At 61.8% G+C, this 23,481-nt stretch overlaps 2 protein-coding genes across 20 annotated transcripts; one reads left to right on the forward strand and one right to left on the reverse strand.

Annotated features, from left to right (window-relative positions):
* Positions 1–209: 209 nt before the first annotated feature.
* On the reverse strand, positions 210–11,197 carry FNDC10 (fibronectin type III domain containing 10). Of its 11 annotated transcripts, none has more exons than XR_011650936.1 (3): positions 3,872–6,267; positions 2,635–3,381; positions 210–764 (listed from the first exon to the last, which is right to left on the reverse strand). XR_011650936.1 is itself a non-coding variant. In XM_053920210.2 (3 exons), exon 3 carries the CDS (start codon positions 2,299–2,301, stop codon positions 1,537–1,539), a length of 765 nt encoding a protein of 254 aa, XP_053776185.1. In that variant the 5' UTR covers positions 2,302–3,381; positions 3,872–4,442; positions 11,062–11,197; the 3' UTR covers positions 216–1,536. The 11 variants fall into 11 exon arrangements, 9 of the variants coding, with proteins under 9 accessions (XP_053776185.1, XP_053776183.1, XP_053776186.1 ...); XR_011650935.1 differs by having other exon boundaries at positions 215–1,440; XM_053920210.2 differs by adding an exon at positions 11,062–11,197 and having other exon boundaries at positions 216–3,381; positions 3,872–4,442.
* On the forward strand, positions 11,150–23,331 carry MIB2 (MIB E3 ubiquitin protein ligase 2). Of its 9 annotated transcripts, XM_053920204.1 has the most exons (22): positions 11,560–11,635; positions 12,222–12,338; positions 13,095–13,202; positions 13,305–13,392; positions 16,353–16,655; positions 16,944–17,213; positions 17,279–17,450; positions 18,318–18,424; positions 18,532–18,726; positions 18,854–18,996; positions 20,195–20,299; positions 20,375–20,537; positions 20,616–20,749; positions 20,831–20,979; positions 21,065–21,221; positions 21,301–21,461; positions 21,549–21,675; positions 21,766–21,999; positions 22,314–22,492; positions 22,564–22,745; positions 22,830–22,895; positions 23,006–23,331. In XM_053920204.1, the coding sequence occupies exons 6-22, from the start codon at positions 16,967–16,969 to the stop codon at positions 23,242–23,244; spliced, it is 2,760 nt and encodes a 919-aa protein (XP_053776179.1). In that variant the 5' UTR covers positions 11,560–11,635; positions 12,222–12,338; positions 13,095–13,202; positions 13,305–13,392; positions 16,353–16,655; positions 16,944–16,966; the 3' UTR covers positions 23,245–23,331. The 9 variants fall into 9 exon arrangements, with proteins under 9 accessions (XP_053776172.1, XP_053776179.1, XP_053776176.1 ...); XM_053920201.1 differs by having other exon boundaries at positions 20,375–20,749; XM_053920202.1 differs by having other exon boundaries at positions 16,944–16,996; positions 17,132–17,213; positions 20,375–20,979.
* Positions 23,332–23,481: the final 150 nt, after the last annotated feature.

Consider the following 23,481-nt stretch of genomic DNA (forward strand, 5'->3'; position numbering starts at 1 on the left):
GTGGGACAGCCTGCCTAGCCCTCAGCCAGAAGCTGCAAGGGCAGGGGGCCTGGGTCTGGCCAGGGGCTGTCCTGGGGAGAACTCTAGCCAGGGGCCACACCTGGCCAGGTAAAGACACAGGGCCATCCACTGCACTGCCACTCCAGGAGCTTGAAGGAGCTGGGGAGAAAGGGGCCCAGCTCTTCCCCTCCCCCTGCACCCCAGGCCCACCTCCCAAATAAGCACACGAGACAGAGGTCTTAGTCTAAGGACATGGACATTGTAGACACTGGCGCCAGGCTCACAGCTGAGCAGCGCCACACCAGGGGTGAGCAGGGCGGAGACAGGGAGCAAGTGGGTGCTGCGGGGGCACCAGCGAGGACCTGGGGTTGCTGGTGGTCGCTGGGGTGAGGGTAACAGGGGTCAGCCACAGTGACTCCAGAAATGCTAGGTCCAGGGTGGTCACAGTCAGGGGCTCCCAGAGAGTGAGCACTGGGCATCGCCAGGCGATTGGCACAGGAAGCAGCCTCAGCCAGGGTGCTCAGGTCTGCCCAGGAAGGAGTGGGGCTGGCCTTCCGTCCACTGTGGGTGTGTGGGCAGCGGCCTTGCTGGCCGATCCTGGGCTCCTGGTCCCCAGCACAGGGCGGGAGAGGGGGTGCCGTCTGCTGTGCTGTGGCCGAAGCTTGGGATCCAGACCATGGCGCAAGGCTGCCTTCTGCCACCAGGCGCTCTCTTCCTAGCCACCTGCCCCCACTTGTCACAACACGTCCTCATCAGGGGCAGCACTGCAAAATGAAAAGAGGGAGGGCACCCAGTCCCGAACTACCAGCTTCCCCCAAGGTCAGAGAACACTCATCCCTGGAGCAGCTGGGCGCCAAGCCCCACCTGCTGAACTACACCGGCTCCCAGCTCGTCAGACATCCCTCAGGGCCACACTATGGGATGCTGTTTACAGAGGCTCCTGCAAAGCTTGAAGGGGGGCCCCCAGGACTCTAGCCAGAAGGACACACAGCCCACCAATCTTGGGGACATCATGGGACAACATGGCTGGCTCCTGCAGTGGGCCCAAGACACTAAGGCACAAAGCTAACCTAAGCCCACTGGGGTGGGGTGGAAGGACAAGCTCCAAGGGGACCTTGGACGGGCAAAGCGCACAGTGACCAAGCAATGAGGACAGCCCGGTTCTTCCCACTTGGCACAGACTGCAGCTGCGGAGTGGTAACCAGGGGGCACTAGTGGCTCTCGCTAGAAGGGGCTCTGTGTCCTGAAGCCCCTATACAGGCTTCTGGGAAGCAGGAAGAGCCCTGGATGCGGCTGGCACCCCCGCTCAGGCCCAAGGGGCAGTTCCGAACTGGATTCTGAGAAGCAGATGCCAAGCTGGCAGAGATGTTCGATGACTCCTGGCCCTGGCGCGGGTGGGCCGGTGCCCTCTCCGTCTCCAACGGGCCCTGTGTGGCGATCCTAAGGAGGGAACAGGAACCAGGCGGCGAGAGTGGGCCTGGGGCCTCCCTGGCATTTGTCGGTAGACAGAGCCCCGGTGAGTGGCCACCTCCAGCTTCAGGGCTGCCGGCGCAGGCCTGGGCGCCCGAAGGCCGGGTGCATGAGGTTCTCCGTGATGTAAGCCACAAGCAGGCAGATAACCACGAGCATGACGCAGATGGAGCCGCCCACCGCCGTCATGGCCACAACGATCTCTCGCATGCCGGCGGGCTCCGCAGCGAACTCCACGCATTCGGTGGGCCCGGAGGGTTCCGGAGGGTCGGCAGCCGCGTGCTCAGCGCGCAGAGGCAGCAGCTGCAGGCACAGCCGGTAGCGCACGCCGTCGTGTACGTCAGGCAGCAGGTAGTCGCGGCAGGAGGCGCCCAGCAGCACGCGCTCACACGGGAAGCGCGTGTAGGCGCCGCGCCACGAGCAGTTGAGCGCGAAAGCACGCACGCGGAGGGCCTGGGCCGGGGGAAGGCGCCACTGCAGCAGCACGCTGCGGTTGCGCAGGACGCTGGCGCGTAGCAAGTGGCCGGCAGAGGCGTGCACCACACAGCCGGGCGCCTGGCAGCTGAAGCCGCGCGCAGGGCTGCGGAAGCACAGGCGCCCGCTGCCCGCCTCCGGGCCCTCAGGCAGCACCTTGTAGGGGCACCAAGGCGCATCGGCCCCCGGCTCCCAGCCTGGGGGCGTCGGGGCGCCCGCGGCGCAGGGGGGCAGCGCGCAGGTGGCCAGCAGCAGGAGCAGCAGGAGCAGCAGTGGCGACGGCGGGGTGCGCATCCTGCAGCTGGGCGGGGCGTGGGCTCGCGGGTGCACGGGCGAGGGCGGAGGGTCACACTGCATCGCCACCACCACGGCCGCCGCTCCCCGTGCTCGCCCGGTACACCGCGCCCTCCTCCGCCAGCTCCCACCCGCCCCCGCACCCCGTGCGCGCCTGGACCCGGCGCTGCGGCGGAGGTGGGGCCGCCCCACGCTCCGCCCCCCTTAACCCTCGCTGGGCCGCACGGCCTTTGGGCCGCGGGAGGGTGTATCTCAGGAGAGAAGAGGCACCAGATGGTGAACAACAGCCCCTTGGTGCCGCCCACTGCGGCCTCGCGACCCCTGTCCCCCACCGCGTGGGCATGTCGGCTCTGCGCAAGTCCACCTGCATCTCCATTTCTCGCCGTGTGAGCTCACCTTGGATCCCAGTTCCCCTCCTTGCCCCTGCCAGGCTTTCCTGTGGGCTGTGGTGGGCAGTGGTCCCGGGTCGTGGCCCCTAGGGCAGCTCCGTGACTTCCTTAGGCCATGCCATCAGGGACGTGGTGCCTCTGGATGGGGAGGCAAGGCCGCGGCCTGGGACGCGCAAAACCCTCGGCCAGGATGGCCCATCCCAGACGCAAGGTGGGGACTTAAAGTAAGGGTCCTGCTTGTCCTGAGAAGCGAGGAGGCGAGGACGGAGACCTCCCTTAGCCCCAGGGCTTCCGTACCTCCCGAGCTGGACAGCGCAGACCAGGAAGGGGCGTAAACAATGGGCCTCCTTGGGTGAAAACTTTTTTCATGCTTCACACACGAGGTGACTACAAGGCAGACCACCCTCTGCTCTGGTTAGTCCCCGGGGTAGCCCTCCCGAAGGCCCCGGAAGCGGGTCAAGGCTGGACAAAGAACCCCCCTTCCCCGCAAGTCTACCTTCTCCCACTCGTGTCTTCAGGATGGGACCAAAGACCCTTGCCGCTCAATCCCATCCCTACCTGGATCTCCTAGCCCTCCAGGACCGGAGGACAGCTGGCTGGGCCTGCCTGACCTGAGTGGACATGAAGCAGGAGCACTGCCCGTTCAGGGAGCAGGGTCTGGCTGAGCGGCGGCTCTGTGTCCTGGGCAGGGAGGTCAGGAGGGGTTGCTGCCCCCTGTGCTGTGTGCCTGGGGCTTCCTGGGGGCTGTTGTCCCCTGGGGGAGGGAGGGGAGGAGCTCGGTGGGCTGCAGTGCTCACAAGATATTGGTCTCCAGCTCTGGACAGCCATGTAACACCCCACCCCACCCCCAGCCTCACCAGTTCCTGGCCATCCCAAAAAATTCTGGTCAGCACCAGATCTCAAGGCCTCTAGCAGAACTCAAAGACAAAAGGCCAGAGGTCCCCCACGCCAGCCCGGCACACCTCGTTACCTGGCCTGCAGGGCCTTGACCCCAATACCAGGCCTCTGCAGCTTGTTGGGACCCTGAGCAGGGTCTCCAGGCCTCTGCACCACCTAGCTTGGGGGCAAAGGTTTGGGGAGGGGCTTTCCCTGGCTCCTCCTTTCCCCTCAGGTACAGAGGGCCCTGAGCCCCTGCCCCAGCTTCTCTGGGGGACTCAGGAGTTCCACCAGAGAAGCAGAAAGTTTGGTGACAACCCCCCCTGTCCCCCCACCCCACCCCCGGGCGTAGGCCAACCTGCTCACACCTGGTCCAGTGGCAGCCGGAGGCTCCTGCAGGCGGAGGCCGGAGGGGTAGGAGCCCTGTGGTGGGCAGAGCTGGGCAGGTGACCGTGTGTGTGGGAGGAGAGGCTCTCCGTGCCTCAGACATGCACGTGGAAGCCGTGTGGCGGTACCCGATGGGTAGACAGTCTTTGCTTCCCGCGTTTTGATATCAGAAACTTTGTGACAAAGGTGCCTTGTCCTGGTCACTGGGATCAGGATCCTGGGCGCCAAAGCATCCTCCGCTGGCGGCACTCGGAGCACAGCTTCGGGCAGACGGCGACTGCCACCTGCCGGCCCCGTGGGGCACTGCCGCGCGGGGCCGCAGCCTGGGCGCAGGCTCGGGTATGTGAATGTTCCACTTTAAAACCTTTTCTGTCCTTTTTGTACCCATTTGGCTCGTTGTCTCAGCCTTTTGTCTGTAAGCTGCGAACAGTCCTCCAAGTTTCTGGCCTCGGGCTTTGCCTGCACCGGTTCTGCCAGGCGACAGCACTGCGCTCGGTGCTTTGCCATTCTTAGGTTTGGGGTCATGTTTGGGAAGTCTTCCCAGTCCTGAAGCTAAAAATGGGTTGTCCTTTGGGTTCCTGGTACTTACGTGGTTTTATTTATTCTGCATCTATTTTTGGTCAACTCTGGACGTTCCTGTTTAGGGCCCAAGGCTAGGACTCAGCTCCGTTACTCCCCAGGGCCTTGGGAGGCGGCCTCTACCTCACAGGCTTGGGACACAGTGTCCCTGCTCTGTCCCCACCATTTTAATTGTTTGGGCCTGAATATGCTTTATCATCTGGTAGAGCAAGTGCCCCTTCCTTACTTCTATCGTTCAGGTCCCAGAGACACGTTTCCAGCAAAGGCGGGTGAGACTCAAGCCTGAGCAGAAGCCTGGCTGGCAGCCTGAACTCTCCCCCCTCCCTTGGGGCAACGGGGTCATGTGTCCAGGCCCGGACCGCCCAGTTCTTTCCCACAGCAGAGCACAGCAGCCTGGCCCTGACCCTGAGTGGGCACGTGTCTCAGCGCCGCTTTGCAGTGTCCTCTGTAAATTGGGACTGATAACCTAGTGCCACCTGGCCCGCCCAGCTGAGTAAGGACACCCGTGGAACACAGGTGCCCAGGACACAGCAAGCACTGAAAAGTGGTTGTGGTGTCGACGTGACTGCAGGCTGAAAAGGGGCGTAAACTGGAACTCTGCACTCCAGAGTGCAGAGTGGCACCCCTGCTCCCTTCCCGACGCTGCTTCTAGGACGCCTGTGCATCCTGGGAGGAAAAACATGGGTCCTAGAAGAGACATTCACCAGCTTGCCCAGGACCACTCTGCGGTGGTCTAGGGGTGCCCAGCCCTGCCCCAGTGAGCAGAGCGCCCGCCCAGCTGTTAGGGACAGGGACTGCCGCTGTTCCCCACGGCCATCCATCCATTATTTCTGAGTGGCTTCACCGGAGGTGCCTGGGCATGTGGGCCAGCACGTCCCAGCTTCCCTTGCAGCTGCATGTGCCAAGTCCTGGCCAATGGGATGTCAGTGGTGTGACACTTCCCTCCCCAGGGAGCTCCTTCTGCAGGAGCCAGCTCTGGACCACCTGGTACCAAAGAGAAAACCTATCCTCAGTCTTGTTTAAGCCCCTTTTATTCGAAGCTTTTCTGACACTCTCGGAGGGGCATGACCCTACCTACCCCAGTGTCTCACTCTGAGATATGAGTAGGGAAAGATGGCTCATCGCACATTTGAAAAAGCTGTCAACAGGAAGTGGAGAGACCGAAGCAAACAGAGAAGAGGAACCTGGATGAGAGTGCAGAAAGCAGAAAAAAGGCTTTTAAAAATCTGTAATTCAACTAAAGTGAGAAAAATTGTACCTATGAAGACCACTAAGAAAAGGAATCAGAAGAAATAAACATGGTCTCAAAAGGACAAAGTAGGCGAAAGCCTCGGTGCGTCTGCACACCTCCCAGCAGTGAGCAGGGGACAGGGACCGGCGTCCCACACCTCAGCTACGAGGTGTTGTGAGACAAGACCAACTGGAGAGCTACCCAGATGTCAGGGTCCACGCGGATGTAACTTAAGAACATTACATCTGAAAGAGAATGGCACGCTTATAGTTCACGGTATAAAGTATAAACAGAAAAACACACAGAGATCCTATTAACTTGCAGCGGCATTTGGAAAATGTACACCTATTTGCACTTGAATGGTGTGGCTCGGCGGACTGAGCACCAGCCTGCAAACGGGAATGTCGCCAGTTCTGTTCCCAGTTGGGGCACAGGCCTGGGTTGCAGGCCAGGTCCCCCGTTGGGGGCGTGTGAGAGGCAACCGATCGATGTCTCTCTCATACATTGATGTTTCTCTCCCTCTCTTTCTCCCTCCCTCCCATTCTCTCTCTCTCTCTCTCCATATATATAAATTCAGTGTTTTGAGCACCTGGGCATTCCTGCCACACCACCCCTCAGTGTCTGAGGGGGAGGTGGCGTGGAGCCTCTTGCTCAGGACTCACCACTAGGACTTGCATGCTGTCACCAAACTGTCTGTCTGGGCCTTTCCTGGGGCAGGAGGGAGTGGCCTGCCTGTCCCATGAGCTATATTGCTTCTGCCTTCCCTGTTTTCACCCAAGCTCCGCCTGTTGCTCATCTTTGCTCTCCCCGCGCTGCTATTGCAATTCTTTTAATTTAATCTTTATTATATATTTTTGCCATTACCATTTAATCCCTTTATAATCCTCCTTTTCATTCTGCTAAAATGACTTCCACTCCATCACCTCCAGCTTCGATTGTTGGGGGGTGTGGTCCTATGGGGAGGGGCCTCTTTCCTCCTAGGAGGAGGAGGGGCAGCGGAGCTGGACCTGAACTGCAGCTGCTCCAGGGCAGCAGGGCCAGCTGGCGCACCCCACCCCATACTTTCTCGGCTCTGAAAACTGGTGTAATTTCTTTGCAGATCTGTCCTTTCCAGTAGCCACAGCACCAGCTGCTTCTCATCGTGACGAACTCTTCCAGTTCACTTTTTGTGACCCTTTGTTAGTTACTTTCCTTCCACTTCCATCGGTCTGTTATATAACAGTGGTTTGGTTTTTTTTTTTAACTTTTAAAAATTTAATGGTTTTTGAGAGAGCGCGGAAGAAAGACACAATTTGCTTCGTTTATTTGCGCAGTACTTGGTTGCTTCTTGTATGTGCCCTGCCGCAGGACTGAACCTGCAGCCTCAGGCCACAGCAGGGGCTGTTCTTTTTCTCGGGGCAATTCCACCTCATCGGCGTCAGGTGACTCTCACCCACTACCTTCCTGCCACCTTCACAGCTTCCTCGTCCGAAACCACTGGGGGCCGGGAGGGCTGCCAGCTACGTAACAAATGTGACAGCCGGGAGAATTTCAGTCAGAAGCATTTTGTCAGCAATGCCATTTGCTTGTCTTCTTCAGCCAGGTCGAGCGATGGCCTTCTAGTGACCTTTCCACTGTGGGCAGCTGTCAACAGCTGGTCACTGGCCCCAATTCAATGCCAACAGGCACCCCCAGGTTGGGGTGCGCTGAACGAAGCAGCTTTACTGCAGACGGCTCCGTGGTGATGCAGCTTGGCTGTGAGAACACCGCTGTAGCTAACGTCAGCGAGGAAGCGAAGATCCCCTCCTGGATGCTGAAGTTCCGGAAACCAACCGCCCAAACCGCAGCAGAAAATGCACTCCAGCGACCAGCTTGGTACCTGGCTAATATAGACAGCAGGCCCTGCCCACTGGCCCCTGATTGGCCGCTACAGATCTGCTCTGATTGGTCAGAGACGGGCAGCTCGGATTGGTTGGGGAAGCCTCAGGCCTGTTAGTTACAACAGGATTCCAAGACCTCCCTTGAAACGGCTACTCAGGGGCTAGACACAGTGCAGGCAGGCAATGGGGCCCCAGGCAGGCAGGTCGGTGCACGTGCGGAGGCTTCTGGCCCAAGAGCGGATTGTGTGAGGCACCTGCTGCTTGGTTGCTCCCAACCCCACATTCTCAGGTCTTCGTCGCTGTTGAATGTGCTTCTTCAGCGTTGTCTGTGGAGCTCTTTTCTTTGTGGGTAATTGTGAACGTTGTGGTACCGCTGTTCGCTGCCCTGTTCTCTTTGGTCAGTACAAGCTAGAGGCAGTGCCGCCCGTCACCCTCAGTCCTGGTGGCACTGGAATGACTTGCGTCCTTTATTGCTCATTCTGGGCCACTGTCCTGCTGACCCCTCACATCCTGACTTTCTACCTCAGCGGCTCACCTTCTGCTCAATATTTCGGGTGACTCAGACTGCAGCTTGGAATCACAGCAGCGTGGTTACCGCCATCCCCCTGGTCCCAGTGCCCTGCTGTCTCCACCTTTACATCAAACCATTCTGATGCTTCTGCATCTTCACAAAATCCAGTTTAACTGAGTCCCGACGCCGTCTACCCAGAGGGTAGCGTCAGAGCCCACAGAGCAAGGGTTCGAGTCCTCTAGGACTGATTTTAGACTCCATCATAATTCCAGGTGGTTACCTGTGTTTCCGATCAACTGGACATAAATTGGAGGTTTCTACAACCCCATCCTTAGATCTGACTGATTTGATAGAGATGCTCACAGAGCTAAGGAAGTTTACTTAAGAGATCACCAGTTTATTATAATAGGACATAACTCAGGAACAGGCAGATGGCAGGGGTGCACAGGGCCAGCTGTAGGGAAAGGGGCACAGCACTCTCCCCAAATCTCCATGTGCTCATCCACACATCTCTTTTTTGTTTCTTTGAAGAAGTCTTCATTAATAGGCACAATTGACTAAATCATTAACCATTGGTGATTTAACTAAATCTCCAGTCCCTCCCCTCCCCTGCAGGTCAGGGAATGAAACTGAGTTCCAACACTCTAATTACATGGTTGGTTCCCCTGGCAACCAGCCCCCACCTTTAGGGGCTTTTCAAAAACAACCATATTAATACAAACTGTGGTTAAAAGAGGCTTGTTATGAATATCAAAATAAGCTGTAAGACTCTTCACTTAGGCAATTCAAGAGTTTTTGGAGCTCTTTGCAGGAAACTGGCCAAAGACCAAATATACATATTTTTTACTATAAATCAAATATCATAGAGCTTAAATCAACAGACAGAAAGTAAATTTAAGGATATCTACCAGAAAAAGAGGTAAACAATAGGATTAGTGCAAGAAGTCCATCAGAATCTTAGTAGAGCCCTGGCTGGTGTGGCTCAGTGGACTGAGGGCTGGCCTGTGAACCAACGGGTTGCCAGTTTGAATCCTAGTCAGGGCACAGGCCTGGGTTGCAAGCCAGGCCCCCAGTAGGGGGCATGTGAGAGGCAACCACACATTGATGTTTCTCTCCCTCTCTTTTTCCCTTCCTTCCCCTCTAAAAATAAATACAATCTTAAAAAAAAAAAAAAAAAAGAATCTTAGTAGAAATCCCATTGCGAGAACACAGGAAACGTTAGGGGAGTATTCTTTAAAAAGCTCCCTAGGTGATGGATGTGAGGCTCTGGGGTGATGAGGACAACTTGTGCCCAGGGCCACGGATCAGGACCACATCCAGATATTGTAAGCAAGCCCACGACCAGCTGCCCGCCACTTCGAAAGTCAGTACTTGTGAGGCAGCTGATGTAAAGGAAAGTGGTTTTATTCAAGTGCTGGCCACCTAGAAGGTGGGGGACTCTCATCTCCCCATCTCACTGCAGGCAGGGGGGCTTACAAGGAGGGGGTGGGACAAGGAGAACAAAGAGGTCGGGGGAGAGGCTGCGCAAGTGCCGGCAGTGTCCTTGCTGGTCCCAGTGTGGGTCTTTAACGTCCACACCCTAGAACTGTCTGGTGCCAGCCCGAGTCCTGCAGGTGGGCGACCTGCGTCAGCAGAGGTCGTGGTCAGGACCATTTCTGCACCAGCAGGAGCTGCAGCTGCTGGCGCTTGCAGCTTACAGAGAAACTGTCAGCGTGGGAGTTCTCTGCATCAGTGTGTTAGGATGCTTTATTCTAATTCCATTTCTGGAAGTCAGTAGAAATTTTTCATTCCCTGTTACAGTATATCATCGTGACAGACGACAACACTGAGGATAAGGAGAAGATGTTAAATGCTTTCACAGAGAACAGATTATACACAAATCATCAGAAATTAGAATGGCTTTGGAGTTTTTAACTGCAGCCTTGGGAGCTCATGACAAAAAAATCATGACTTCAAAAATCTTGAAGCAAAAGTATTTCCAATCTAGAATTCTATACCCTGCCAAACTATCCATCAGAGTGAGAGCAGAATAAACACATTTCAGACACGGAGCCTTCCCAGGAAGCTACCAGAGGGCTGATTGTAGCCAAATGAGAGTAAACCAAGAAGGGAGGACAGTGCAGATCCCAGGAATCAGGGGCCCCATTACAGGAAAAAAGCAGAGAGATCCGCAGGGTTGAGCACATAGAAAAGCTCGAGATAACAGCTGTACAGGGGCTTTGATAGCAATCGGTCTGGACTAGAACAGGAGGACAGAGGGCTCTGGCACAGAGGTCTCCAGGATTAAAGAGTGTGTCTGAGCCTCTGGAAAATGTTACCGATAGGCTTGTGGTAGAGATGTTAGAACTTTGGGATAAAAATTAGCTATGGGTTAGTAAACTCTAGGTGTAAGAAAATTATTAAGGAAAAAAATAGTAAGTATTAAGAGAAAAAAGAAAATGTTGTGCAAGAATGGAGGCGTGTTTTTTGCAGTAACGGGAAGCAGCCAGCAGTCAGGGAGAAGTACCCAGGAAGTTGATGTAATCCAAAAGGGTAGGGAAGTCACGTGGCCATTCGGTGGGGAGGGGAAGAGGTTGTTTGGAGACTTAAGTTTTCATCGACCTTATCTGGAAGTCCACAGAAATGCCTAAATACATAGACAACCAGCAGCCTCTGGTTTAGCAACATGGAGGTTCCTGTCACAGGAAAAGCTACAGGATTAAAGTATTTGCCTCCGTGGAATACACAAGGGACGGTGATTTTTACTCTGTCCCCCGTTCTGTGCGAATTAAAGCCGTGTACTCCCGTTACTTTGACTTTAAAACAAATTACACCACAAGAGTTGGCTCTGACCACGCTTCGTCTCTCTGTCCCCGAGGCCACGCCAACGTCGCTGCAGATAGATGCCCAAGTTCCCGCAGCCTCCGTCTCCCGGGTAACGGAACGCGTTTCCAAACCCGTGAGCGCCACGTAGGGTCTGGAGATGGCTACGCGCCCCGCACACTTACGTACTTCCGGCGCAGGCTCCGCCCCCGGAACGGAGGGGCCTGGCCCCCAAATGCGCACCTCCTGGATTGGATATTCGGGCTCTGGCCGCCTGGAGCCGAGTTCCGTCACCGTGCGTGTCTGGCCCTCAGTGACCCGGGACGCCAGTGTCCCCGCGCGCACCCGACAAGGAGCCCGGTCCCTTCCCTTGGCGTTGCACGCCGTTCGGCCCCTGCGCCCCAGCGTGGTGACAGGTCCGTGAGGCTGCCGCAGTCCGCACTCTTCTGACGACGTGCATCCCACGTCGTCCGACGCGAACGCGCCCTGCATCCGCGGCGGCGCAGACCCAAGCTGGAGCCCCCGCTCTTCCCGGGAAAGCAGGCTTTCCCATCGTTGCGGGGCTAGGGCTCCATCAGGCCGACCCTGCCGCGGCGCCCCTGGCAGCTGCCTGCGTCAGTGCTGCCGCGGGGCCTCCTGGGAGTTGAGGTTCAGGTCCGCCCCCGCTCTCGACACTCGCGGGCTGTAGACTACAACTCCCGGCAGGCCTTGCGGCGGCCCCAGGATCCCGAGCGCTCGCAGGGGGCTTCGGCATCCTTGGCAGGTGGGCTGGGGTGCGGCGGCCTGGCTGGCTGGTGCTGGGCAGCTGAGAGGCCGCAGGCCGGCCGGCCGGCTGCCTAACAGACTCGGCGCCTCTCAGGCCCCGGGAGACCCCGCGACAAGAGGGCGGGACGCAAACTTCCGAGCAAGTGAAGGGGTCGACGGTGGTCCTACTGTGGCGGAGGCTGGGGATCTGGCAGCCGCCGGGAGCCTGCGCGGCTTCCCGAGGAAGGGTGATAGAATGACGAGGGCGGAGCGGCCCCGGGCGACGGAGGCGGGGGACAGATTGGGGGTGGGCGCCCGGCCCGGTCCTGTTCTGGCTCCCTGTGTCCCGGCTTCCCCCGCGGGCCAGTGCTTTGGGCCAGCACGCAGCGCGGGGCGCTGACGTCTCTGCAGGGCCGGGGCTGCCAGCCCTCCAGCTGCACTCCAGGCGGCCCCAGACCCCAGGAAGCTCTTCAGGGCAAGAGGCAGGCTCCTGGGGCAGCCCTGGGTGTCGTGGGCGCTGGCCCGGGAATAGGCGTGCAGACAGGGTAGTCCTGCCCGCGCGATCCCGTCGGAGGTGCTAACTGTGTGTCTCCCCGCCGCCACAGGGTCGGGGCTTGCGCCGAAGCTCAGACCTGGTGCCCAGCTCTCAAGGCATCAGGGCTGCAGCCCAACAGCGGGCTGCAGCGCAAGGCGGGCTTCGGGGGAACTGGATGTCCAGACAGGTGAGCTCTTGAAGGGTCTGCGGTGTGGTAGTTTAGGTTTGGCGCTCTCACTCTGTCTGGCGCCATGTCAAAGGGGTTTTGCTTGCTTTTGCATGTGTGTGGTGGGGTGGATAAATAATTGTGCTTCTTTCCCTCGGAGTTTGGAACCAGCCGAAATAAACAAAGTTGCCGGACTGACTCCTGGCGGGCACCAGCGGGGCTAGAATCAGGCAGCCTAAGCAAGTGGAAGCGCTGGCAAACCTTGTCTTTCCTGGCAGGTTCCCTCTCGCCATTCCCGTGTGACCTAAATGTCATAACCCCATCCACAATGGGCTGGTTCAGTGGTTGGGGTGTGACCCTCCAGTCTGCAGGGTGCCTAAGGGTCTCCACCTGGGCAGTGACTGCCCTGCACTTCCTTTGGGCCACCCCAACCTGCAGGTCTCAGGCTGGGCCAAGTGTGCTTCCCTGAGCTCTGTTTCAGGGCTTCACCCCACCCTCTCCTTGAGAATGCCCACCTCTTTCTCAGCCAGAGCTGCCTCATGTCAGCAGCGGATGGTGCACACTGGGTGTTGATTCCAGAAGCAGCAGCAGGCCCTTGAGGCCTGGGGGGTCTGCCTCTGTCGCCCCCAGTCTCCTCTTCACACGACTTTATCCCTCTGAATAAAGGCATTTTGCCAACTTCTTAGTCGAATGTGATTTAACCTTTATGGCACTTAAGTTTTTCCAATAAAACACTGACTAGTAGGGGTCACCGTGCCTGCACACTGTTCTCTCCAGGTTCTGAATGCGTGGGTGCCTGAGCGGGCCCGTCCTGTGAAGACGGAGACCGGCAGCCTACCGGGCAGCCCCAGGGCCTCTTGCCGCGTGGTGGAGACAACGCTGACGGTGTGAGACTGCCTCTGACAGCCGTTTCTCCCGGACTTGCTGGTGGGCCGCCTGTGGGGTTTGCTGTGCTCTGTGTCGGCAACAGCTGCTGGTTTCCAACAGGGGATCTTGGTGGCTGAGCAAATGTGCGACGCAGGAATCAGCAGCTCGGGGTCTGGGAGGCCGGCACGAGGCTGGTGTGCGCTCTGAGGTAAGTCCCGTTTGACTACAGCGTGTCCGTCACAGAAGTCCTGCCGCCCTGGTGGCTTCAGAGTCGTTTCTGACGTTCAGAGCCACAGCCTCTGAGGGGGCTCGGTGCCTGTGGGGCTCGGCCTGTGGGTGCCAAGGGGCTGGCACAGCATGGTTTCTGGCAGAGGAAGGAGGAAACAGCTCTGGGTGAGCCCCCTGCTGGGATGGGGGCTGCTCCTGGCCCTGGTGCACCCCCACTTGTCCCCTCCACACACCTCCCGAGGACCTCCCGAGGTGAGGTGGCGAGCTTTGACGCCAGGACCTGGCGTCACATGGAACCCGGTTGGCTGTGTACTGGGCCCCAGGGAGGACAGTGACAGAGACCAGGCAGGGAGGTGGTGGCTTGTCTCACCTCACGAGGGTCCTAGGAAGCTGTGCCGAGGTGCGCTTCTGAGCCTGGGAGCCGGCGCCACGTCACCGTGGCGAGTGAAGATGGGGCAGCAAGCCGGTGACACTGCACTGGGAGGCAGTGCTGAAACGGGGCGCACACCCAAACTCTGGAGCGGGGTGTGGAAGGCAGGTGACAGGGAGGCTCCCAGAGCATGGGTGCCCCCAGATCGGGATGCTCCTTTGTCCTTTAGTGTCCCCCTCAAGGCGTGTTCATCTGGGCGAGGGAGGTGAGGGTGGGTAGGGGGTGGCCTGGGGGTCAGCCTTGGGAGGGTGGCGGCTCTCTGGCCCGGGCAGGAGGCGGACTGCCAGGCTGTGCTAAAAATACCGGGTGTGAAGACGCCGGGCACTGTCCAGAGGCCCCGCTGACCCTGCCCTGCTGCCCCGTGTGCCGCAGTCACTGGCTAAGGCCTGGCGCTCGTCTCCCTCAGGCCCTGCCAGGCACCCTGGCCCCGCTGTCTGTTCTCTGCCCACCTGCTGAGAGCAGAGCCACACTCGCTCTGCCGTTTGGGGTGCCCCCGCCCCGTGACTTGTTGGAGACAGTCCTGCGGCACACGGCCAGTGGACCCCCAGGCCCGCAGACGGGCAGGTGTGGCGGCCGGCCAGGCCCCAGAGCGCACCACCCTGGCTGCGGCCACGGCACCGGCTGATGGCACTGGGGTGGGGTCCTGCTCGAGCTCTCTGTCTCGGAGTGGGGCCAGTCTCTGGGCTCTGTGGTCAGGGCGCCCCCACAAGCATGGATCTGCAGTGGGCCCGCGCGCTCACACGTGTGGCTGCCTGGAAGGAGGCCGCTCTGGCAACTGCAGCTTCAGGTGCCTCTGGGCGGGAGGGGGCACGGGTGGGCCTGGCAGAGGTCTGCAGCCTGGAGAGGGACAGGATGGGGCTCGTGTCCTGAGGGGCAGTGACAGCACTCTGCTGCCACAGGCCACTCTAGGCCAGGCTCCTCTGCCAGAGTCAGACACGCGTGGCAGCTGCTGGTGGGGCGGCACCGAGCAGGACTCCCAGGCCACTGGTGGGTGGCCTACCATGCCTGCCTGCTGAGGTGGCAGCCCACAGGACTCCTCCCCTTGCCTGGGGCTTGCTGTGGCCAGCTGAGGCGTCCTCACGTGGTTGTTCTGGACATGGACACTTTGGCTGTGGCAGGCCTGGGCGTGGCTGCTGGAAGACAGAAGCCCATCCTTGGCTCCAGGCCTCGGTGCTCACCTCCCCCGAGCCCACATGGGGGCAGGTGGGACAGGCTCCAGCAGAGGGGGCCATGCGGCCTGAGAGGGGAGGCTGTCGGGTGAATCAGCAGCAAGTAGCTTCTGTGAGGAAAGGCTCCTTATCAGCCCGTGGTTGGAAAGGTCCACCCTCTTCTAAATGCCCACCAGTCTGTGGAGGCCCAGTGGTCCTGGGGTGGGAGGAAGGCGCCGGCACGGGCGCCCTGCCAGGAAGAAGGGGATTTGTAGAAGACCACGCTGCCTGAGCAGCTCACATCCCTGAGAATGCAAGGGGTCATTTGCTTGGACTGTCAGGCCGGGCATGGACGACAGCTCCCTGTGCTGGACGTCGGCTTGCATGGGTGGGGCAGAGGGTGGACAGCAGGTGACCTGGGTGCTGGGGTCTGTGGCTGGAGCAGGATGGGGCAGTGGGCAGAGCATGGCCACTGCCTCTCCTCACTGCCCATCGGTGGCCTCAGCTGGGCCATAGTGTTTCCTGAGCTGGCCAGGCCTGGGCTGGGGGTGTGGCGGGGCCCGGACCCTGGAGTGGGGCCTGGCTGGGGGGTGACGTGGCTTTCCCCCTCAGGCTGGCCTCGCAGGTGCTGGCAGCAAGCCCCAGGGTCTCCCGCTGGCCTCCCGCAGGCCATGCGGCCAGACTGCCACCGGGTCACCCCCGGCCCTGCCTTGTTGGGGAGTCCGGCTGCAGAGTCCGGCAGCTCCATGAGGTCCTGCTCTGCCCGAGGGGCACGGTCTCCAGAACAGAGACGCTTTCCAGGAGTCGCTCGGCCCTGTCCTTCAAGTCCCGTCGGTTTTCTCTCTTAACTGTCCTCCAAGTCCACTCACGTTACTAAAGACACGTCACTGGAAAGTCAGTGAGGGAGGCGCAGGCCCCCAGTGAGCCATTTGTGAGGTGAACAGGCGTGCATTTGCGGGTCAAGGAATAGTACCTGCCTGGAAGGTCCCGCAGCCGCGGTGGCCGCCTCTGCCACTGTCTCCAGGGCTCTAGGCCCGAGATTTGCTTGCTGCGTTGGTGACCTTTTTGTGAATCGGCTCGGTGTCAGGCACGTGGCTGCGCTTCAGCGTGTGTGCGTGTGTGTGTGTGTGTGTGTGTGTGTGGCTTAATCTCCAGCTGCTGCTGGTGGAGTGGGGCAGGTTCCTGCTCCCCTGGGGCCAAAGTGGGGTGCTGTGTACACACCTGGGGCAGCTGGGCTTCCAGAGATGGCCTAGCAGGGTGGCCGGTGACCTGGGGGGCTGTGGGAGGCACCATACAGGTGACCGACCCCATGTGGCAGTGGCTGGGTGGCCCCTGTTGCAGGGTTTCACCTGTTTTCCACAGGGGTGTCTGCTCTGTGCGCTGGGGTTGGCGCCCTTCCCACGTGGCGGTCCGAGTCCTTTGTGGGACGCGCGGACTGCGCACCAGTCCCTCCGGTGTCCCAGCCCCTGCAGTCTCCGTGGGGTCTTGATGAGTCGCCTCTGAGCCTCGGTGCCGTCCACCTCTCATCGGCTGTGCCGTGTGCTCTCTGCCGTCAGCTGTGCTGCCTGACCTTTCCCTGCCACCTGGGAGCAAAGTCCACTCACTTTTAAACACCCACAACAGGACCTACTAGTGGGCACTTGCTGAGGGGACCTCTCCTGCCAGGTGTGTGCCCTCATTCCCCGGGATCCACTTTCCTCCCATGGGGGCTGCCCCCACTCCTCCAGCACAGAGCAGGGCGGGGTCTCGGAGCAGCTTGAGGGGCCTTTCCAAAGAGGTGTCCCCCCCCCACCCCCCTTCCCGCCATGGTGCCACCTTCACAGTCTGGGCTGTGCTTCCTGCCCTCTAGAGCACGCATGCTCTCCACACTCTCTCCGCCCAGCTCCCCAGGGTGGGTATCCGCCCCACTCCCCTGGCAGCCCTGCGGTGGCCTGAGGGTGCCCCCGCTTGCAGGTCCCCAAGCAGCACCGCCCACCATGGACCCGGACCCCCAGGCGGGCGTTCAGGTGGGCATGCGTGTGGTGCGCGGCGTGGACTGGAAGTGGGGCCAGCAGGACGGCGGTGAGGGCGGCGTGGGCACGGTGGTGGAGCTCGGCCGCCACGGCAGCCCCTCGACCCCTGACCGCACGGTGGTCGTGCAGTGGGACCACGGCACTCGCACCAACTACCGCGCGGGCTACCAGGGTGCGCACGACCTGCTCCTCTACGACAACGCCCAGATCGGTACGTGCGCCGCGGTGGGCGGGGGCGGGGCGCGCCCACCCCCCCTGACCCTGCCCCACCCCCAGGCGTGCGGCACCCCAACATCATCTGTGATTGCTGCAAGAAGCACGGGCTGCGGGGCATGCGCTGGAAGTGCCGCGTCTGCGCCGACTACGACCTGTGCACGCAGTGCTACCTGAGCAACAAGCACGACCTTGGCCACGCCTTCGAGCGCTATGAGACGGCCCACTCGCGCCCGTGAGTGCTGCCAGCCCCGTGTGGCCGCCACTCTCGGGGCCCTGACAAGCACCTGGGACCCCTGACCGGGCTACCTACTTATTGTCCCCCGGGCCGGTCAAGGCCTTCCTTAACTGTTTCCCTGAAAAGTGGCCAGGGTTGTGGTCACTCCAGGGGCCTGGGCATTGACACCTGCTGCCAGGCCCACCGAGCAGGCTGCAGAGAGTGGTGCCCTGGGTGGGGTCTCCTCTGCTCCGGGAACCAGCCCCAGAGCCAGGCCGGCTCCTGGGAACAGGGCACAGAGGGTGGCCTGTGGCATGTGGCCAGCACCTGCTGTGAAGGCTCTTCACCCGACAGTGGGAGCCAGCCCCTAGGCTTGGCTGAGGGGGCGCTGCTGGTCTGTTTGGAAGGCTCCTTGGTTGTGGTCAGGGGGGTCAGGCTGGGGAGGAAGCTTCTGGGTTGGGAAGCACCACCCCACCCCCTTCTCACTCCCCTCACTGTAGCCAGAGGGGGAGCAGGGGTCAGCTCTCTGGGTACCTGTGGCCAAGCCTGTGTTCCTCATTCCTCCACTGTGTGCTAAGCCCCCGGACCAGGCTGTGTGCAGAACTTGGGGGACAGCCGTCCAGAGGGTGCCCAGCTCTCTGGGAGGTAGCAGGTGCAGAGGGACCACCCACGGAGGCCATGCTGTGAGGCTGCATCTGGGGTGCCTGCCCAGCCCAGCGTCAGGGAGGGTCCCCCGGAGGACCATGGTCAGTAGGCTTGCTCCAGGCCCCAAGTGAGGAGAGCACTGACCTGCTGGACTGCCATCTGGGCCCCGGGGTGGGGGTGGGGGGGCAGAGGGCGTGTCACGCCGCCATCTTACATGGCCCAAGACATGCTGTCTTGCAGGGTCACGTTGAGTCCCCGCCAGGGCCTCCCAAGGATCCCACTGAGGGGCATCTTCCAGGGGGCGAAGGTGGTGCGGGGCCCCGACTGGGAATGGGGCTCGCAGGACGGTGAGTTGGGGGAGTCAGGGCGGGAGGGGCAGGGCTGGGCTGGCGTGGGTTGTGGCTGCTCCTGGTGTCGTGGGCTTAGCCTGCCAGCAGGTCCACTGCTTCTCCAGGAGGGGAAGGGAAGCCCGGCCGAGTGGTGGACATTCGTGGCTGGGATGTGGAGACAGGCCGGAGTGTGGCCAGCGTGACATGGGCTGATGGCACCACCAACGTCTACCGCGTGGGTCACAAGGGCAAGGTAGACCTCAAGTGTGTGGGCGAGGCAGCTGGCGGCTTCTACTACAAGGAGCACCTCCCAAGGCTCGGTAGGGGCTGCCTGCCTGCCTGTCCTCCTGCCCTGGCTGAGCCTGTGGGGGGCCCAGGAAGTTTCTGCAGCAGGGGGGAGGGGCAGGGAGGGTGCGGCCTGAACTGGGCCCCACTGCCTGCCTCCAGGGAAGCCAGCAGAGTTGAAGCGCAGGGTGAGTGCGGACAGCCAGCCCTTCCAGCATGGGGACAAGGTGACGTGTCTGCTGGACACCGACGTCCTGAGGGAGATGCAGGAAGGCCATGGCAGGTGGAGCCCCAGGATGGCGGAGGTGAGCTGCCCTGCCCACTGGACCTGTGCCCTGCCCTCCTCAAAACTTCGGGACCCCCGGCCACAGCCTCCACGACCCGCCCGAGCTTATCGGACGGTGGCACCGTGCATCACGGATCGTGGGGGTGTGTGCATGCAGTTCAGCCATGACACCCACTGGACCTGCCACCCTGGGGCCCTCACCAAGATGCCTGGGTGCTGGGCCGAGGCCCGTCCTTTTGCTTCTACACCCCCTCCATGAACCTGCTCAGCCCTGAAGGCGGAGTGGGGGGCCTGGCAGGGTCCTGGGGCTGGTCCATGTGGGAAGGGACAGAGGCAGGCGAGCCACTGGGAGCCTTTGGGGTAGGGTGGGCAGGCCAGGTGCGAGTATCTCTCCGGAGCACCAAAGGAAGCCGCCACAGCTTTACAGCAAGAAGCCACTAGTTGGTCTACTTTCTAAAATGCCCACTGTGGGTGCTGCATGGGGAGCCTGTGGAAGTAGGAAGGCCTGTCAGGACAGAGGCTGATGCTTGCCCCAGGGCGCTGGCCTGGGAAGAGGCACTGGGAGAAGGAATTCACAGAGGGTGGGCAGTGGAGGTGGGGGGAGGTTGGTGGGTGGCTGGAGGGAGGGACATCTGTAAGTGGGGGCCCTGGGACGGAGTGGTGCCAGAGAGAGGACATGCCGTCACTCAGCTCAGGACCCAGAGTCCAGGACTCCTGGGAGCCTTCAGGGAGGATGTGGGGTCACAACACAGGTGGTTTGTAGACTGAGTTCTGTACAGGTGAGGCCCCACATGTGGGGGAGTTACCAGGAAAGGTTTGGGGGTGTGGGTGAGGCCCCTTGACGCAGTTCCCACACCCCCAGCACCCTTCAAGCCCAGCCTTGGCCCTGCCGTCTGCTCCCCCACCTGCGTGCAGGGGTAGGCTCCTCTGGGCCTCACCCCAGCCCAGAGGTTTCTGTCTGCTCCGACGCCACTGCCCTCTGCCCTCTGCCCCTGTAGCCATCGCCTCACGGCACTGAGGCTGAGCCACCCAGGGCTCCCTGGTCCCCTGTGGCCCTCGTCGTGCTGCCAGACCCTCTGGTAGTGTCTTTGGTCAGGCTGGGATGACTTCAGGGTGCCCTGTCCCGAGGCACTCTGGTGGGGGGGTTACCCCTGCTCCAGGACCCTGGGCAGCCACACTGGCCTGGGGGCCCCCTCACAGGCCCCCCTCTCTCTCAGCACAACTCCTTCCGGGCCGGTGACGTGGTGCGGGTCATCGACGGCCTTGACACGGTGAAGCGACTGCAGGCTGGCCACGGCGAGTGGACAGATGACGTGGCGCCTGTGAGGTTCCCCGCCTTTCCCCATCCTGCGCCTCCTTCCCAGGGAGGCCTGCCCGTGACCTCACCCTCTCCTCAGGCCCTGGGCCACGTGGGGAAAGTGGTGAAGGTTTCTGGAGATGGGAACCTGCGTGTGGCGGTCAGCGGTCAGCTGTGGACCTTCAGCCCCTCCTGCCTGGTAGCTTGCCAGCCCGAGGAGGCCTGCAACCTGGATGTGGCTGAGCGCACGCGAGAGAACAAAAGTGCGGGCATCTGGTGGCGGCGGCCGTGGGCGCTGGTTCCGCTACGGGCTGCTGCTGAACCTCAGCCTCTCACCCCAGGCTCCCTGAGCGTCGCCCTGGACAAGCTGCGTACCCAGAAGAGCAACCTGGAGCACCCGGGGAGGCTGGTGGTGGAGGTGGCCCTGGGCAACCTGGCCGGGGCCCTGGACCTGCTGAGGAGGCACCCTGAACAGGCACGCCCCCGAGACCCTGGGCCTGGCCAGCTCCTAGGCCAGGGCAGGGGCTGGAAACTGACCTGCTGGTGCTCCCGGCAGGTGGACACCAAGAGCCAGGGCAGGACTGCCCTGCAGGTGGCTGCCTACCTGGGCCAGGTGGAGCTGGTGCATCTGCTGCTGCAGGCCCGAGCGGGCGTGGACCTGCCGGATGAGGAGGGCAGCACAGCTCTGCACTACGCAGCCCTGGGGTGAGGCCCGGGCGGGGCCCTGGGGGCCGGGCCTGATGTTCCCCCAGCAGCGGACCACACATCCTCCTGCCTCCTCTCTCGTCAGGAACCAGCCGGAGGCTGCTCGAGCCCTCCTGACCGCGGGGTGCCGCGCCAACACCCTCAACAGTGCCCGGAGCGCAGCGCTGCACGTGGCCGTGCAGAGGGGCTTCCTGGAGGTGGTGAAGGTCCTGTGTGAGCTGGGCTGTGACGTCAACCTGCCCGTGAGTGCCAGGTCCCCTGGCCCTGCCCCTCGGGCCGAGGAGGCCTGTTGTTGAGTGACTGCTGGCCCGTCACTGACAGGATGCCCAAGGGAACACGCCGCTGCACTGCGCCATCTCCGCGGGCGCTGGTGCCAGCGGCATCGTGGAAGTCCTCACCAAGGTGCCAGGCGTGAACGTCACTGCCACCAACAGCCAGGGCTTCACCTTGCTGCACCATGCGTCCCTCAAGGGCCACACGCTGTGAGTTTGGGGTGGGCACGTGGCCAGGAGCCAGGCTGCCGGCCACTCTGGGGCCACCCCGCCCTGACACACCTCCCTGCTTCCCAGGGCCGTCAGGAGGATTCTGACCGGGGCCCGGCAGCTGGTGGACGCCAAGAAGGAGGACGGCTTCACAGCGTTGCACCTGGCCACACTCAACAACCACCGGGAGGTGGTGCAGATTCTTATCCAAGAGGTGTGGACACAGGGCCCCCAGCTGGCTGGGCACTGGGAGTCAGGGCCCGTCAGGGTCTCTGGGCTGAACCTGCGCCCCTCCCCTCCCCAGGGCCGCTGTGACGTGAATGTCCGGAACCGTAAGCTGCAGTCCCCGCTGCATCTGGCCGTGCAGCAGGCCCACGTGGGGCTGGTGCCCCTGCTGGTGGACGCTGGCTGCAGCGTCAATGCTGAGGACGAGGACGGGGACACGGCTCTGCACGTGGCCCTGCAGCGTCATCAGCTGTTGCCCCTGGTGGCTGATGGGGCCGGGGGGGACCCAGGGCCTTTGCAGCTTCTGTCCAGGGTAAGGAAGTGTGGATCTGGCCGCAGGCTCCGGGCCGGACTCAAGGGACTGCCCCTCTCAGCTGTGGGTGACCCTGGGAGCCAGGCCCTCCGGGGGATCGGGGCAGTCCCCCACCACGGCCAGCAGCCCTGCAGTTCTGTGCTCCTGACCAGCCTGGAAAAAGGGATTTGAGGGGCAGGTTTCAGAACTCAGCCCCTCCCTCTGCCTCCATTCCCGTGGTCTCAGAGGGGTGTTCGGGCCTGGGGCAGCCAGTGCCCCAGAGGCTTCCTTCGGCCTGGGGGCCTGACCCTCACCAGCCTCTCTGTGCCTCCCAGCTGCAGGCCTCGGGGCTCCCAGCCAGTGTGGAACTGACAGTGGGCGTGGCGGTAGCCTGCTTCCTGGCGCTGGAGGGCGCCGACGTGAACTACACCAATCACCGCGGCCGGAACCCGCTGGACTTGGCTGCGGAGGGTCGCGTGCTCAAGGCCCTACAGAGCTGCGCCCAGCGCTTCCGGTGAGCCTGGCGTGGTGGGGGGCAGCGCCCCGCCCCGGGCCCCTTCAAGCCCTCTCCTCCTCCAACTGCAGGGAGCGGCAGGCAGGCGGGGGCGTGGCTCAAGGCCCCAGGCTGGTGCTCAGCATCCCCAACACCGTGACGAACCTGCACGTGGCAGCACCGTCAGGGCCCGAGGCGGCAGAGTGCCTGGTGTGCTCGGAGCTGGCGCTGCTGGTCCTGTTCTCGCCGTGCCAGCACCGCACGGTGTGCGAGGGTGAGTAGGAGAGGGCGGCGAGGGGCGGGTCCCCGGGGGTCGGGCACAGCCTAGCCCAGCCTCCTGCTCCCCTCCCCTCGGCAGAGTGCGCGCGCAGGATGAAGAAGTGCATCAGGTGCCAGGTGGTCATCGGAAAGAAGCTGCGACCCGGTAGGTTAGGGTTGGGCGGGAGGAGTGGGTCTCGCATCAGCCCCTCATCCCCACCCTGCCCGCATCCCCCGTGGCCAGAGCCTGATGGGGACCCCCCCCCCCCCCCGCAGACGGCACAGAGGTGGCCGGAGCTGTCCCCGCGCCCGGCCCACCGCGGCAGCTAGTCGAAGAGCTACAGAGCCGCTACCGGCAGATGGAAGAGCGTATCACCTGCCCCATCTGCATCGACAGCCACATCCGCCTCGTGTTCCAGTGCGGCCACGGCGCCTGCGCACCCTGCGGCGCCGCTCTCAGCGCCTGCCCCATCTGCCGCCAGCCCATCCGCGACCGCATCCAGATCTTCGTCTAGCCGCGCCCCTCGCTCTCCGCAGCCACGTTCCGCCGTCACCCTCCAGAGCCCCACCCCCAGTGTTTTATAAAAAGATTCACAAACTTTGCTGCCTGGTGCCTGCTTGCGGGGCGTGGGTCCCACGTCCTGCTCGCCACGCCACCAGCCCCTTCGCTGCTGTACTGGCCCAGCTGTTGGCCTTACTTGGTGGCCAGACGTCCCGTCCCCTCCCCTCCTGGCCACGCATCCTTCCTTTCC

Source organism: Desmodus rotundus, chromosome 3 (genome assembly GCF_022682495.2).
Source record: "Desmodus rotundus isolate HL8 chromosome 3, HLdesRot8A.1, whole genome shotgun sequence".
Taxonomy (NCBI): Eukaryota; Metazoa; Chordata; class Mammalia; order Chiroptera; family Phyllostomidae; genus Desmodus; species Desmodus rotundus.

What these genes read in the sequence shown, in the direction of transcription:
- FNDC10 (XM_053920210.2), bottom strand. Translation starts at nt 2,301, where the DNA reads ATGCAGTGTGACCCTCCGCCCTCGCCCGTGCACCCGCGAGCCCACGCC.
- MIB2 (XM_053920197.1), top strand. Translation starts at nt 16,967, where the DNA reads ATGGACCCGGACCCCCAGGCGGGCGTTCAGGTGGGCATGCGTGTGGTG. An exon ending in CTTTGCAGCTTCTGTCCAGG is followed by an intron (nt 22,000 to 22,313) that starts GTAAGGAAGTGT and finishes TGTGCCTCCCAG; the next exon opens with CTGCAGGCCTCGGGGCTCCC. An exon ending in GCACCGCACGGTGTGCGAGG is followed by an intron (nt 22,746 to 22,829) that starts GTGAGTAGGAGA and finishes TCCCCTCGGCAG; the next exon opens with AGTGCGCGCGCAGGATGAAG.